This window comes from Antedon bifida, chromosome 10, assembly GCF_963402885.1.
Source record: "Antedon bifida chromosome 10, ecAntBifi1.1, whole genome shotgun sequence".
Classification (NCBI taxonomy): Eukaryota; Metazoa; Echinodermata; class Crinoidea; order Comatulida; family Antedonidae; genus Antedon; species Antedon bifida.
The window spans coordinates 6,511,209-6,527,972 of record NC_136235.1 but is presented as its reverse complement, the minus strand read 5'-3'; the positions used below and the strand labels follow the sequence as shown (position 1 = coordinate 6,527,972).

At 35.5% G+C, this 16,764-nt stretch overlaps 1 protein-coding gene across 3 annotated transcripts; it reads right to left on the bottom strand.

Annotated features, from left to right (window-relative positions):
- Positions 1-3,801: 3,801 nt before the first annotated feature.
- Positions 3,802-16,717, bottom strand: LOC144853977 (DNA repair protein complementing XP-A cells-like). Of its 3 annotated transcripts, none has more exons than XM_078711857.1 (7): positions 16,606-16,717; positions 14,709-14,891; positions 13,847-13,986; positions 10,961-11,066; positions 10,108-10,273; positions 9,299-9,416; positions 3,802-5,908 (listed from the first exon to the last, which is right to left on the bottom strand). In XM_078711857.1, the coding sequence occupies exons 2-7, from the start codon at positions 14,876-14,878 to the stop codon at positions 5,757-5,759; spliced, it is 852 nt and encodes a 283-aa protein (XP_078567983.1). In that variant the 5' UTR covers positions 14,879-14,891; positions 16,606-16,717; the 3' UTR covers positions 3,802-5,756. The 3 variants fall into 3 exon arrangements, with proteins under 3 accessions (XP_078567983.1, XP_078567984.1, XP_078567985.1); XM_078711858.1 differs by lacking the exon at positions 16,606-16,717 and adding an exon at positions 15,388-15,977; XM_078711859.1 differs by lacking the exon at positions 16,606-16,717 and adding an exon at positions 15,488-15,977.
- Between the last annotated feature and the right edge of the window lie 47 nt (positions 16,718-16,764).

Here is a 16,764-nt window from a genome sequence, read left to right as displayed (position 1 = left end):
ACCAGTTGCACAAAAATGCTATAAAAGAAAGATAAAAAACGTATTCCTTTTGAAATAAAAATTGCCTTGCCATTATAAAATTAGTAGGCCTACTTATCTGCTGAAAATGTTTCATTGCAGAATATCATCACCGGTCGACTGTTTATTTATGATTCACTCGACGTTGGTTCGTAAGGATCGAAAATAAAAAGTATGATAAATTCCATCGTTTGTACATTAACGAACACAGATATGATTTTGCAAAGAAGGGCGGACGCCTTTTGTGTATTTGTTCTGCCCCTCCAAGCGGACTTGACAAGCGAAACTGTATGGCATTTTCCACTGAACCCATAGGGAGAGACTTGTGTTTTGCGATAAATAAAACGAAAAACTTTTATTAAAGATGTATTTTTTCCCTGATTTTTTTTTTAATATGCCATTTTAATGCCACATATTAGTTATTTACTTTGACCAAAAACTGGATTGAAAAAAAAATAATTTACCTGAAAAAACTGTACTTGCCAGCCAATAGGCTTTTGGTTGAATTTCAGTGAAAATATTATTTTTATTGGGTTTTTTTCTATGGAAGTGAATAACTTTATTAGAACTACAAAATTGCCTATTCAAAGTCCAATTTTATTAATTTTCATTTTTCATGTTTTTTTAACAAAAAAAATGAATCTTCAATATCAATACACATCATTAAATGGCACAGTCGTACTAAAAAGATACATTTTATGCAGCTGTTTTTACCTAAACTGTTGAAATAAATTCAATTATCTTTTGATGATGGTTTACTGTTCGAATGGCTAGTTATTCTCCAAGGGAAGTATACAATTTTTAGAATAATCCCTAAATTTAACGGACATGTATTAAAATCTATAGTATGCCAATTAATGATCTGTTAATACATTATTGTTATTATAAAATGTTAATAGAACTATTTCCATGTATGATTCGAGCACAGGTTATCTTTCTTACAGGTTGCGGGTTAGACCAGACTTATTCATGTATGATTCGAGCACAAGTTATTTTTCTTACAGGTTAGGCGGGTTAGACCAGACTCATTCATGTATGATTCGAGCACAGGTTATCTTTCTTACAGGTTGCGGGTTAGACCAGACTCATTCATGTATGATTCGAGCACAGGTTATCTTTCTTACAGGTTGCGGGTTAGACCAGACTCATTCATGTATGATTCGAGCACAGGTTATCTTTCTTACAGGTTGCGGGTTAGACCAGACTCATTCATGTATGATTCGAGCACAAGTTATCTTTCTTACAGGTTGCGGGTTAGACCAGACTCATTCATGTATGATTCGAGCACAGGTTATCTTTCTTACAGGTTATGGGTTAGACCAGACTCATTCATGTATGATTCGAGCACAGGTTATCTTTCTTACAGATTGCGGGTTAGACCAGACTCATTCATGTGTATGATTCGAGCACAGGTTATCTTTCTTACAGGTTATGGGTTAGACCAGACTCATTCATGTATACGTATTTCAATACTTTAATTTCGTTGTGTTAATTGATTGTTATGCACTTAATCAAAACAATTAAGTCTAAAACGTGTTATATTGAAGTCTACTAATGCTGGACTAAATACATCTATAATTTCACTTTTAATCCACACATTGTGGCTAATTGAATTTAATTGTTATGCATTGAATTAAAACAATCGTTAATAAATTTATTTAAAGGAAGTCTGGTAGTGCTAAATAAAAATTAGTTAGGGTATAGTAAAAGGAAATTGTAATTTAACTGCACCCGGTATTTGCAATAAAATGTGGCACTAATTAAGATAGATATTGTTCTTCTTAAAGAAATGCACAAAGTACAGTAGGCCTACATTATAGGTAAAACGATGATGCCCTGATCACAATATCAAGCGAGAGCAATGCTCAGGAAATATAGGCCGCAGAATTTAGTAGTTTATAGGATAAATTGTTTCAACTAATTGCATAAACATGTTTAAGTGTAAACAAAATGCAGTAAAGGCAGTAGGTTATTTTAACATTGTCCCATACCGTGCATTCCTTATGATCAATTAGGTTTAAATTAAGCAAATAACGAGGAAACACTTAATGCGATTATAAAATATATTGGTTTACTTATTTGAATTACAAAAACAATACTTATGATCATGATTAAATTAAATTGTGTATACTAACTTACATACATATTTTTTACTATAAAATTTACAGTTTGACAACATAAGGTTACAAAGTATTATCAGCGGAACGAGATACAAGCGCACTTTTAAAAGCTATAAACTTTTGTTTTATTAGTATGCAAATTGGAATGCGCCCTCTATATCGTCACAACGGTACCAAGTGTTTCTAAAAAGAAACTAACTTATACACATTTTTGTATATCTCCATAGTTTTAGCATGGTAATGAGTCCCTATGTACTTGATAGCTCCAAATCGATAGGTTCAGATTCGAGAGAAAACTGTGTTTTTAAATTCAAATTAAATAGGCCTACAAAAATTACCAAAATGTAATGTAGTGTAAACGCAAGTAGTGAAATCGTATAATATCGCTGATAAATATTTTGACGACGAACATAACAATCACAAAGTGCTGAGCGGGTCTATCCTGTCCTCATGGCATGGTAAAGTGCTGGTTTACTTATTTGAATACAAAAAACGTATTATTGGTTTACCTATTTGAATTACAAAAACAAATCTTTTGACGACGAACATAACAATCACAAAGTGCGGAATTGGTGCAATCAGATCGTTGTGATATCGATTTCAGTTAAATACTTATTATTTATTCATATTTTATACAGAGAAAAAAAATTAAAAAGGAAAAAATAAATAAAAGAGACGTGTCTATAACAAGCTTTCAGTTAAATACTTGCATTCGGTTCGGTATCATTCATTCAAACATGGGGTAATAATAATCAAAAATTATAAAAACGGACATAAAAACTAAAATATCTGTAAAGAATACGTTTATTGAAATGTCAATAAAACATTATGCGACATATTTCCACGAATTATACTTTTGTCTGATGGGATTCGACACAATTGTAGAATAGGATTATTACCCAAGGTCAACGAATCTTAAGAACCTAACCAATTATTAATTTCAATGCCAAATAGATTACATTTTTTCCTACATGAATACGGGATTCGTCATAACGTAATGTTGTTGAACGTTAAAAGCAGTGAACCATTGTATGAAGAATGTCGTATGGCGTCTGTTCAAGCGGCGGTAGTTTCATTCAGCCATGCTACGATGTATAAACATAACATTTGTGTAAAAGATTTATTGTATTGTGTGAAAAATAACAATTTATAAGATCAGACTTTCAATAGGGTATTTTGTAGTTTTAATAAAGGATATCACTTCGCTGAAATACTAGGCGTCCTGTAATTGGCGATTTTTCGCTATTGGATGTGGTTGAAATAAAATTTTAAAAAAAAGAAAAAAGAAAAAAAAAATGTTTTCACTTAAAAAATGACAAAATAAATGGTTAAATTAAGCCTAAACCAAAAACCCATTGGCTGGCAGCAAAGTTGACTATTTTTTCAGGAAAAAGTTAGTTTTTTAGGCAAAACATTTTTTTTTTTCGATCTAATTTTTGGTCAATTAAAAATGGCATATTCAAATAGACAACGTATTTTTTCACATCTTTAATTATGCAATTTATTAAATTCAATTTTTTAACATGACAATACGTTTTACTTCTTTCTCTTAACCCCGTCATAAATTGTTGGCGGCCATGCCACCCCCCCCCCCCTCCCTCCCCACCCCGAACAACGTAAAATCGAGAGGAGTTACCGTAATATATGAACCAAACACAAAAGCTTTTATTTACGAAATATGTGCACATAAATTACAACAGTTTCAAAACGTGGATTGCAAATTCCACTGCCTTGATAAGCTGAACGATTCAAAACACCTAATACCGTCCCCCATTACTATTGAAAATCTGGTTAATATAAAAATGTAGGCATAAAAGCCAGGGAGATAAAATCTTTTATTTACCTATAACTATACGAGGTCGATACCTCTATAAGGATTATAAAAGGTCAATATGCCAAACCAATGTTACAAAACAGTTTTATAATTTTATCACTGTTTATTTGTTTATTTTTTAGTAGGTGGTAAACACAAACACATTTACAAATCCAAAATACAATGCAAAATAAAATACAAACGATTGTTTACCGATATGGCTGCACGCACTAGGAATTAACAGTGATCTGACAATAATATACGATGGATTTGGATCGGACTTAGCATACCACTGCCAAGTAATATGATCACTAGGTACGTTTAAATACTTAAACACAGAGACAAACACTCAAGGTACAAAAACATGGAATGGCCCGTTCAAGTAATTTTTTTCGGTTGAGTTCATTGACTTGAAGTATTAAATATATTTCTTTTATAGTAAAACTCCAGTGGCACATCAAGATGGTACTCAGCATAAGCACACTATTTTCAAATATTTGTTTTGTTAATGGCAGATGGACTTCGAAATCGAAAAAACCTCCTTTGGTTACCCATTCAAAAGACACCCTAGTAAGGGTATACACTTCAACATACTATATTAGTACCAGGAAGAGTGACATTACACACCTCTTTGCCAGGTTCCTTGTATCATGACAGTAACAAGTTTACACCCAAATAAGGATACTGTACAGGTTCCTCAGTAGTAAACCATAGAAACATTCAATATCATGTGCAACGGACTGTGAAACTAAAAATAGCTTCCAATTGAAATAAATATCACAAAAATATATTTTTCTGGTCAATATAAACCAACGGTATATTTAAAATTGATCATTATTGATTTTGTTTTTATTAGGGTACACAGTAACTTATAATGTAAGGTCTGAGCTCTGCTAAGCAACAACAATATTTTTATAATAATGCCTCTTTTACCGATGTACATTTTTGTGGAAAATTAAAAATATGTATTTAATTTTTACAAAATATATTCACACATAGGCTGTTGACCAATCATCGTGCCCTATCTATGTATTGTACAATATAATATCATTATACTGTACAATCAACCTTAACAATAAATATAACAATATTGTGTAAGGTTTGCATGGCGAAATCAAACGTAGATATAAAGTTTGCGGTACACCACATATATTAGTTCTGAAAAGAACTGTTAATTTACTCGACGTTTCGATCAATATGCTTTGATTTTCTCAGGAGTGAGAATGCAGAAAGTCCAGGAAACTGGGAATATAGGTAGAATAGGGTGGGACTGGTGTGAAAGCCAGAAACAATAGCAAGTTCACACAATGAGCCTAACCATAACTAAATGTATTCATTCTGGTCCTCAAGCTTAAATTTGGATTACGCACTCTGCGGACCCACAGCAGCCAGCAGTGCAGCGCCTACAAGATCAGAACAGGAGACAATATTTTTTAATAGTGTACCAAGTTCTTTAAAGTGCACAATATGCACAACAGCTTTACATCACAGGCAATGAGAGTAAAGCATATTGCCTAAAGATGCAATCAGTATGGTATATATAGGCTAGAACCCATGCCTATCACTATGCTAGCCCGATATTATCATTGCACCATCACTCTCCGGTATATACAGCACCCATCACTATTCCCAGACAGTCTCCCATCCAGAACGCAACTTTGCCCAATGCTATTGGTGATCTGACGAGAAGCGATGTTTCGACGCAGTATGGCCATATGGGGTGTTTTATCATTTTCAATTTTTAATAACATATTTATTCCAACATAATTTAATTTATTATTTACTGAAATAAGCCTATAAATATTTCATATCTTTTCATATGTAAGTTTATGACCGCACTCGCATTCCTTGCTGTACATGTCATTCTCCTCATCTATACAAACTTCCTCTCCGTAACTATGGTGATGCTCTGACAAATCTCTAGTCCAAAGGCTAGTTCGAACTTCCTTTCTAAGAGCTATAAAGACAAAAGTTTTTTTATGGATGTAAATTTGGTGAGCAGAGGTTGGCAGAGTTGCCTAACTTTTCCACCCAGCCTAAATCTTACCTTGAGGCCTTCAGCTCAGCCAAATGCTTATTTTAAGGCCTTCCACCCAGCCTAAAGTTTATCTTAAGTCCTTCAACCCAGCATAAGTATATCTTAATGTCTTCAACTAAGCCTAAAGCTTATCTTTAGGCCTTCCGCTCAGCCTAAAGCTTATCTTTAGGCCTGCAGCCCAGCCTAAAGTTTATTTTAAGGCCTTCCACCTAGCCTAAAGCTTATCTTAATGCCTTCAACCTAGACTAAAGCTTATCTTAAGGCCTTCCACTCAGCCTAAAGCTTATCTTAATGCCTTCAACCTAGACTAAAGCTTATCTTAATGTTTTCCACTCAGCATAAAGCTTATATTAGGCCTTTCACCCACCCTAAAGCTTATCTTAAGGCCTTCCACCCAGCCTAAAGCTTATCTTAAGGCTTTCCACTCAGCATAAAGCTTATCTTAAGGCCTTCCACTCAGCATAAAGCTTATTTTAAGGCCTTCCACCCAGCATAAAGCTTATTTTAAGGCCTTCCACCCAGCATAAAGCTTATTTTAAGGCCTTCCACTCAGCATAAAGCTTATCTTAATGCCTTCAACCTAACCTAAAGCTTATCTTAAGGCCTTTCACTCAGTCTAAAGCTTATCTTAATGCCTTCCAGCTAGCCTAGAGCTTATCTTAAGGCCTTCCATCCAGCCTTAAGCTTATTTTAAGGCCTTCTGCTCAGCCTAAAGCTTATCTTAATGCCTTCCACCCAGCCTACAGCTTATCTTAAGTCCTTCCATTCAGCCTAAAGCTTATATTAGGCCTTTCACCCACCCTAAAGCTTATCTTAAGGCCTTCCACCCAGCCTAAATCTTAAGGCCTTCCACCCAGGCTAAAGCTTATCTTAAGGCCTTCCACTCAGCATAAAGCTTATCTTAATGCCTTCAACCTAGCCTAAAGCTTATCTTAAGGCCTTTCACTCAGTCTAAAGCTTATCTTAATGCCTTCCAGCTAGCCTAGAGCTTATCTTAAGGCCTTCCATCCAGCCTTAAGCTTATTTTAAGGCCTTCTGCTCAGCCTAAAGCTTATCTTAATGCCTTCCACCCAGCCTACAGCTTATCTTAAGTCCTTCCATTCAGCCTAAAGCTTATATTAGGCCTTTCACCCACCCTAAAGCTTATCTTAAGGCCTTCCACCCAGCCTAAATCTTAAGGCCTTCCACCCAGCCTAAAGCTTATCTTAAGGCCTTCCACTCAGCATAAAGCTTATCTTAATGCCTTCAACCTAGCCTAAAGCTTATCTTAAGGCCTTTCATTCAGTCTAAGGCTTATCTTAATGCCTTCCAGCTAGCCTAAAGCTTATCTTAAGGCCTTCCACCCAGCCTTAAGCTTATTTTAAGGCCTTCTGCTCAGCCTAAAGCTTATCTTAATGCCTTCCACCCAACCTAAAGCTTATTTTAAGGCCTTTTGCTCAGCCTAAATCTTATATCAAGGCCTTCCGCCCAGCCTAAAGCTTATCTTAAGGCCTTCCACCCAGCATAAAGCTTATCTTAAGGCCTTCCACTCAGCCTAAAGCTTATCTTAAGGCCTTCCGCCCAGCCTAAAGCTTATCTTAATGCCTTCCACCCAACCTAAAGCTTATCTTAAGGCCTTCCACCCAACCTAAAGCTTATCTTAAGGCCTTCCGCCCAGCCTAAAGCTTATCTTAAGGCCTTCCACCCAGCCTAAAGCTTATCTTAATGCCTTCCACTCAGCCTAAAGCTTATCTTAATGCCTTCCACTCAGCCTAAAGCTTATCTTAATGCCTTCCACTCAGCCTAAAGCTTATCTTAAGGCCTTCCACCCAGCATAAAGCTTATCTTAAGGCCTTCCACTCAGCCTTAAGCTTATTTTAAGGCCTTCAACCCAGCCTAAAGCTGATCTTAAGGCCTTCCACTCAGCCTAAAGCTTATCTTAAGGCCTTCCACCCAGCATAAAGCTTATCTTAAGGCCTTCCACTCAGCCTTAAGCTTATTTTAAGGCCTTCCACCCAGCATAAAGCTTATTTTAATGCCTTCCACTCAGCCTAAAGCTTATCTTAATGCCTTCCACCCAACCTAAAGCTTATTTTAAGGCCTTTTGCTCAGCCTAAATCTTATATCAAGGCCTTCCGCCCAGCCTAAAGCTTATCTTAAGGCCTTCCACCCAGCCTAAAGCTTATCTTAATGCCTTCCACCCAACCTAAAGCTTATTTTAAGGCCTTTTGCTCAGCCTAAATCTTATATCAAGGCCTTCCGCCCAGCCTAAAGCTTATCTTAAGGCCTTCCACCCAGCATAAAGCTTATCTTAAGGCCTTCCACTCAGCCTAAAGCTTATCTTAAGGCCTTCCGCCCAGCCTAAAGCTTATCTTAATGCCTTCCACCCAACCTAAAGCTTATCTTAAGGCCTTCCACCCAACCTAAAGCTTATCTTAAGGCCTTCCGCCCAGCCTAAAGCTTATCTTAAGGCCTTCCACCCAGCCTAAAGCTTATCTTAATGCCTTCCACTCAGCCTAAAGCTTATTTTAAGGCCTTCCACTCAGCCTAAAGCTTATCTTAATGCCTTCCACTCAGCCTAAAGCTTATCTTAAGGCCTTCCACTCAGCCTAAAGCTTATCTTAAGGCCTTCCACTCAGCCTAAAGCTTATCTTAATGCCTTCCACCCAGCATAAAGCTTATCTTAATGCCTTCCACTCAGCCTAAAGCTTATCTTAATGCCTTCCACTCAGCCTAAAGCTTATCTTAAGGCCTTCCACCCAGCATAAAGCTTATCTTAAGGCCTTCCACTCAGCCTTAAGCTTATTTTAAGGCCTTCAACCCAGCCTAAAGCTGATCTTAAGGCCTTCCACTCAGCCTAAAGCTTATCTTAAGGCCTTCCACCCAGCATAAAGCTTATCTTAAGGCCTTCCACTCAGCCTTAAGCTTATCTTAAGGCCTTCCACCCAGCATAAAGCTTATCTTAAGGCCTTCCACTCAGCCTTAAGCTTATTTTAAGGCCTTCCACCCAGCCTAAAGCTGATCTTAAGGCCTTCCACTCAGCCTAAAGCTTATCTTAAGGCCTTCCACTCAGCCTAAAGCTTATCTTAAGGCCTTCCACTCAGCATAAAGCTTATTTTAATGCCTTCCAACCTAAGAAACATCTGTATACCTGAAAGTACTTTTTGTATATTTCATGCTTAACTTTTGGATACCCACCATTTGTCCTTTCTAAGTACATCCAAGTTATATAAAATGAATGGCATAAAACAATTAATATTATATACATAATATGTTTGGATGTTGAAGGAGCAGTGAAAAAAAACACTAAAAAACAAGCCCACAAAGTACCTTGTATTTTTTTGTTAAATTTCTTTCGTTTTGCCTTCTCTTGATTGTCTACTCGTTTCTGCTTTTCCTCTTCAATGGCCTCAAGACTTTCCCATATTGATAACGCCTTTTCTTCTACCTGTGTAATACACAAAAGATGTATTACTTCATTAGACAATTCTATCTTTTACTACAGCAAATAGATAGTAGGTGTTAATGCATTAGAATTAAGGCCAATTTACACAGACTAGCGGTAACAGTAATAACAATATAGAATCTATGTTATTCATTATGACCATTTACACGAAACGCTGAGCAGACGGACGGTTTCCGCTGAGAATAGATACAGAGTCTACATGGGACAAGCTACGCAGTTTTCCCGCTTACCGTTACCGCTCGTCTGTGTAAATTGGCCTTTAAGAACAGCTTATTATGTAGGACATTTCAACAATATATATCTACATAGTTTTTCACTTTCTTTGTAATACCAATATATAGGCAATTATTTATCAATGCTCAATTGTATACTTTTTATAGTTATTGTATGTTCGAGAAAATATAATGCTCCATTAAAGATTGAAGGGTTGAATCATGTCATTCCACTCATTATTTAAATTTAGTTTTATGCCATGTTATTTAAACATAATCAGTGTATCTAATGCTTAAATAGGCCTCTCTACTATTACTATCTACTATTGAAATAAGACTTTGTTTATGTAGAGCATCTTGTGAATGTTTGTCTTGTGAACAGGATTTCCAGAAGGATAGTGAATGAATTCGCTTATGGTTATCCTTGGCAATTTGTCTAAATGTATAATAAAAAAATTCACCTGTTCTTTTAGATATAATTTCATGTCACCCCATTTGGAATTGTGAGGATTTTTCCTAAGAATATACTTTAGTATTGGTTCCCGTTTATCTAAGTCTGCATCCTTTAATAGGTAGTGGTTCCTTGCATCTGTCTTTGTAATCAGTTCATGACGATCATCTTTATTTCTGTAGGGAGACAAATTAGTAAAGTCTAAGGTTGTTTGAACTGACAATAAATATTGGTACTACAAAGGAGTTAGGTCATTTGGGTATATTCAGGGAAAACCTCTATTAAGGGGGAACTTTTCTGGTAAACGAAAAAGAGACAATATATGTTTAATACTGCAAGTAACCCATATTCAGGGGAAACCCTATTAAACGGACACTTAGTTGGGTTTCGGAGGTGTGTCTTTAACCCTTTCACTGCACATTAACTCCATCTTATGTGTATGATTTGAATGAAATGAAATAAAAGAGTGTGGGGAAAATAAAAGCTGTACATTTTGTGAATTGCTACTAAAATAAGAGACATTTCTCTGCCAAGTTTACATATTTTCCACGGAAGCAGACAAATAGAAGATACAATAAAATTTCATTTGGTAAGCAATTAAGAAATATTACAACCCTTTAAATTAAGGGTTGTAAGGTCATTAATAATGTTGATAACGTATGAAAACAAGATCATTCTATTTTTTCAACATTCAAATACATTCTATTCTAGAAAAGAAGTCATCACGCTACCTTGAAAAAAACCCATGGGGCTTAATTTTGAAACAAACTTTTAAAAATTACATTTGCAAACCACAGAGGGGCTTCTTTTCGACATGGGCTTCTCAAGGTTTTACAGTACTTAAACTAAAACTACCAACAAACCTGCAATCATCACAAATATGTTGATCAAAATGTTTTACAAGGTAAGAATCACGAAAGCCTTGTTGACAGTCTTTACAGGAATAAGGTTCAGACGTTAAATCAGGTGCTGTCAAAAAAACACAAATGAAAATTTTGGTTAAAGAAATTTGATTATGGCCGTCGTCTGTCGCAAACTACAATGTCAATAGTTTTATTTCACCGGAATGATGGATGAAACCTAAGCCAGAACTGTTAAAGCACCTTGTGTGGTCCTATCGTTGATCAAGGGCTACACTCGCACACCTTGACCAGAGGAAAGGCATGGGCCAATACATCTGAGGCAGATACTAGATGCATGGGTTGCCATAAGAGTCAACAGTGCTGATTTCAAATGCCTATTGGGACCCCAGCTCCATATACAGCACCCAATATTCCCAGATGGTCTCCCATCCAAGCTCTAACAAGGCCCATCGTTGCTTAACTTCGCTGATCTGACGAGAACCGGTGTTTCAATGTGGTAAAGCCATAAAAGAAATACTGTGATATTATAAACATTTTTTGGCCAGCCATAACATAGTATTAATATTGTAATATGGAAAAATTGTTTCCTTGTTTAAATAGACATAATTACTGAAAACAATGAGAAAACAAAAATACATATAAATTAAAAACAAAAAAACATTTCATTTCAAAAACCACTATTCTTTAAGAACTGGATAGATGCAGGTTTTAATCAAATTGGAGATATAATTATTTTCAATCGTCTAATGAAACCTATAGAAATAATTAAACAACTACGTATTAAGAAAAACTGGATAGCTGAATATGTTTCCTTAACTAGAGCTATTCCAAAAGAGTGGTTAAATATAATTAAACATAATATGCCAAATATGAACCAATATATGAATGTGAATCTGGAATACAATATCAACAATATAATTAAGATGACAACAAAAGATGTATATTCTAACTTTGTAAATAATGTTTTTATTCCCCCGAAAAGCATACTTAAATGGAACAACATATTTAATGAAGATATCAAGTGGTGTGATGTCTGGAAAAGAAAGGTGAAAAACGAAAAAATTAAGAAATTTGCCCAATTGAATTACAAATTACTAAATAGAATTGTACCTACAAATCTAAAACTGTATAACTGGAAACTGAAAAATAATAACATATGTAACAATTGTGGAGTCATTGAAGACGAAAAACATATGTTTTATTATTGTAGACGTAATCAAATACTGTGGAAAAAAATTGACAACATATTTAAAAAACTAGATAACAGCAGTAGCTCGTTCAAAGAACTCCTGTTAGGAAGTAAATGTCAAGTAAAAAATCAATTGTATTCAATAGCTGTGTACGTCATATACATAATTAAAATTAAAACTGAACTTAAAAAACCTGTATGCCAGAATCCTTGGATTCAGTTTAAATATATTTTAAAAGAAATGAATACACTAGGCATGTTGTAACGTATAAGTGACATCCATATTTGTATTTTAAAATGTACAGTATTATATCATGTACAAAATGAAGTGTAGATTTTTATGGTTTTTGTATGCATATAATCAAAACACTATATGTATAAAGGTTAAAAGAGTAAAAATCAGAAAATAACGAAAAAAGTAGAAAACGGAAATTTAATGTATGAAAATGAAATGTGAACGAAATATGTATGAAATATTAAATGAATAAAGGTGGTGGTTAACCACAAAAGAGAAAAAAAAAAAAAAAAAAACATTTCAAAATACTGTAACATTTATAAAATCATAAGAAATGATCATTTTTATTTTCTTAATTAAACACAATGTGTAAGGGTGTATGCGCAAGCAACAATTTGGATTTTCCATCACTTATGGCCAAATTACTTGCGTTCTTGTGTTGTGTACTACTTATTTGTATGGTTATCAAAAAGGTTTTATTAAGAAAATCTTTGTTTTTGTTGTTATTGTGCTAGTGGATATTATTATTATTTATGACAAATTGACTCAGACCATATGATAAACTGTACTTAATAATAACATGACTTTAGTTCAGTTAGCTCTTATAGACAATATATCACAAACATTCAGCTGAATACTAAATGCCTGCAGCATTTTTTGAAAGCTTTTATTTCCAAATCGTTCGTTCGATGGAAAATCCAAACTATTTTTTGTGATTGGTCAACTCGCTTACGTTGAGCATACACTCTTACATTGTTTTCAATCGTGAACCAAGCTTAAAGACCCCTTCTCTGCAATTTTGGAAATTTTTTGGAAAATAATACATATATATCACTTTAAAAACATTAAACCATGTCATTCCTTGTCTTAAATGTACGTTTTATGGTAAATTATGATAAAAAGTGAGAAACAATGCACTACCTAAGTAGCTCGCGGCGATCGACCTCTCGTGGACGGTCTTAGGCCTAGCCTAGCTAGGCTTAGTTTTGTAGGCCTAGCTGGTAAACATCGGTAACGTACGAACATCGTACGCTAGCTATATACCTAGCCTGACGTTGTATAGTTGCTGCATTAATTGTCTTTCTATTTTTGCCAGACTCCGTTGATACAAGTTGGGGAAAACCTGGTATTTTCGCTGAAAAGTTAGGAGTCTTCCATTTGTTTTTGCCTCACGATCGATCGAAAAGTGGGCGAATTACAGGTGAAAAACAAAAATATCAATCCGCGCGCAATGCATTTTGGGATTTATAGCGGGCCGCTATAATTATTAGAATCGACTTATTTTTCACATTTTTAACAGTTTAAAGACGAAAAAAGTTATCGCAATAGGACCATATAGTATTATTTTTACATTAAATATAGTTTGTGATGTTAAATTAGATCTAAAAAACGTAGGGAAGGGGGCTTTAAGTAGCTAATACTATAAATATCACAAAATTCTAGTTATTATTAAACATTTTACCTGGTTCATGAACAATTTTAATAGGGGCTTTTTCGGTTTCTTCATCCAGATCTTCTTCCAAAAGAAATCCAGCCCCTGTATCAATGAAACGTTTGCCTTGTACCACACTTTTCTCTCCTGCTGGTACAGCAGCACTGATCCTGTAAACAAACAGATATTAAATAATCATATATTAGTATCTTGTAAAGATGACAAAAATAACTGAAACCTATGGGGCACCATATGCAGAAAATTATCATGCTAAAATATCATGTGTAAATTTTAAAATACATGTCAATTTCTTAAAACATATAGCGTAATTGCTAAATACAAGTGTAAGCCTACATTTGAAAATGTTATGTATTTTAACAAAAATTTAGACTGTACGTTTGAGGGATATCTATATTTTAAAGGATGTGATTGTAATATCCGAGTTCTCTTGGACACCCCTATTTGAGGGACACCCCTATTTGAGGGACGCCCCTATTCCTAAAAGAGGATTAACCTAGTAGTACTGGCCTAAACCTTGAATTAAGGTTCTTCTACGGCATGGTTCCTGTTCAGCGCCGGGAAATCAAACCAAACGCGCATATGCGCATATTGATTGGCACATAGCCGCATGGAGCATCCCGAAAACAAACATTGATTTGATTTGCTGGAACAGGTGTAATAAACCTATAAGTCCATGACTATCTTGAAATGGAACAATTGAAATGGTGGCCTGAGGTAAGTTTTTTTTGACAACTTTGAAAAAGACTATGAATATTCATTTGGTATCAAACAAATTATTAAAATGCAATGTATGTATAATTAATATAAAATTAATACAGTGATTTAAAAACAAGAAAAAGAATTGATCTAGTTAGTAGTGATAGTGATTTACGTTTTTTCAGCTTTTTCTTTTGGATATGGTCTTGCTTTCAATCTAGCATTACGTAACATCAATGCACGCTGTCTGTTTCTCTCAATCTTAGCTCTTTGCTTATCTGATAGTTGATTGGTCTCAATTGTATCGTGAGAAACACCAACTGGATTTTCTTCAATTGAAGCCATATTTCAAGATAAGCTGGAAAGAAAAGAACTGTAGTAATTTAATACTTACTAGGCCTACATGGAAATGAATTTTACAATCTTGATACTCAACGATGACCCTTTACAAACTTCTCCAAGAACTTGTCTTCATTAATCATGACTAGGCCAAGCCTGAATTAGGCTTACATCTGCCTAGCCCTGGATCTGTGTCAACTCGTAATACCCATGTCAACTCATACTTCCAACAACTCGTACCCAAATATTGGCTTATTACACTCGTACCCACAATTTCGGCTCACTACGTACGTACCCAACATCATGGGCTGGCTCGTACCCATCATGGGCTGGCTCGTACCCATCATATGGGCTGGCCCGTACCTGGGCCATGTTCAATGTTATTTAAAGTTATTTATTTAGGCCTAGGCCTAGGGCCTACTAGCCTAGGCCTATATAGTTATTACATTTAAAACCAGCTAGGAGGCCTAGGCTAGGCCTAGCTAATACTACTACTAGGCCTAGGGTAGATGTACCAGTCTTCGGCAATGTCCCAAACTTCGGCAGTTTGTATTTATATTAGTTATAATTATTTAAATAATTAATATTTTTTGTTTATCTTAACGTATAATATACTTTATTTATAGGTGGTAAATATAAACCACCGATCGTTTACTAGACACCAGCGAAACATGTCTGCCAGTAGCCATAAAAACTGAAACCTGAAAACCGGAAGTGACATTTCAGCAAAATAGACCAATGAGCTAACACGTGACTGTTCCATTTAAAGTTCCAGGGCATGAAAAATTACACACGAGGGACACGTCTGGGATTGAAATAGGCTCCTACTGTAGTGTAGCAACATTCCAGAATATTCCATTTTCAAACCAATGAAAAAATATAGGGTTTATGAGGGGTGTTAAGATGTTTGGTTGATAATTAATGATATGTGCCAGACTTCGGCACCTAACGGAAATAACTAATTAAATTAAATTGTTTGCAATGTTGTTTATTAATTTTTTTTCAAAATATAATTGTTGGTAAAATAAAGTTAATATTGCTGTTTTTTGACTCATTTATTTCACATCTGGCCATGGCTAGGCCTAGCCTAGCTAGGCCTGCTATTTCATCGACGATCGATTGCGCAATCGCTCGCGCGTAATTCCAGGGCTTGCTTGGGCAGCGTATGCCGAAGATTGGCACACACATGCCGAGGTTTGGTACATAAATAAAAAACACATTTTTTATTATTGTTTGTTAATTATAAATATTTATTTGATAATTTACACTGTATTTACTACTTATATAAATACTAAAAACTCTACCAAAAAATATTTTGTGATGCTTTTAAAAAATACACGTAAATAACGAATTTCCCTGTAACCTGCCGAAGTCTGGTACATCTACCCTAGGCCTAGTACTACTACAACACAAGGCCTAGGCCTATGCTAGTACTACTACTTCTAGGCCCTAGCTAGTACTACAGTAGCTAGGAGGCTAGGTAGGCTAGCCTAGCTAGCTAGGTAGGCTAGGGTACGCCAGGGAGGGGGGCGACTAGGCTAGGCCTAGGCCTAGTACTAATATAGTAGTAGGCCTAGGCCTAGGCCTAGTTTAGTAGACCGGCTGAAAGAAGTGATCATGTCATGGCCGGCCAACCATGGAGGTATAAAAATATTTTTATACCTCCATGGGCCAACGTTGCCGTCTTGTTAAATAAGCAATCCTAACCTGGGCCTAGGCTAAATAAAACTTACTGACAATGTGGTATTAGATAAACATATTATAGGCCTAGGCCTAGGCCTAGTCAAGAACCTCTAGCATAGCATAGGCTAACTAAGGCTGTGTGCTTATTTTGTATGGGACGCCGACAACGCCTTTTAGGTACAAGAATAGATTTGGCTAAGAGTTGCCTC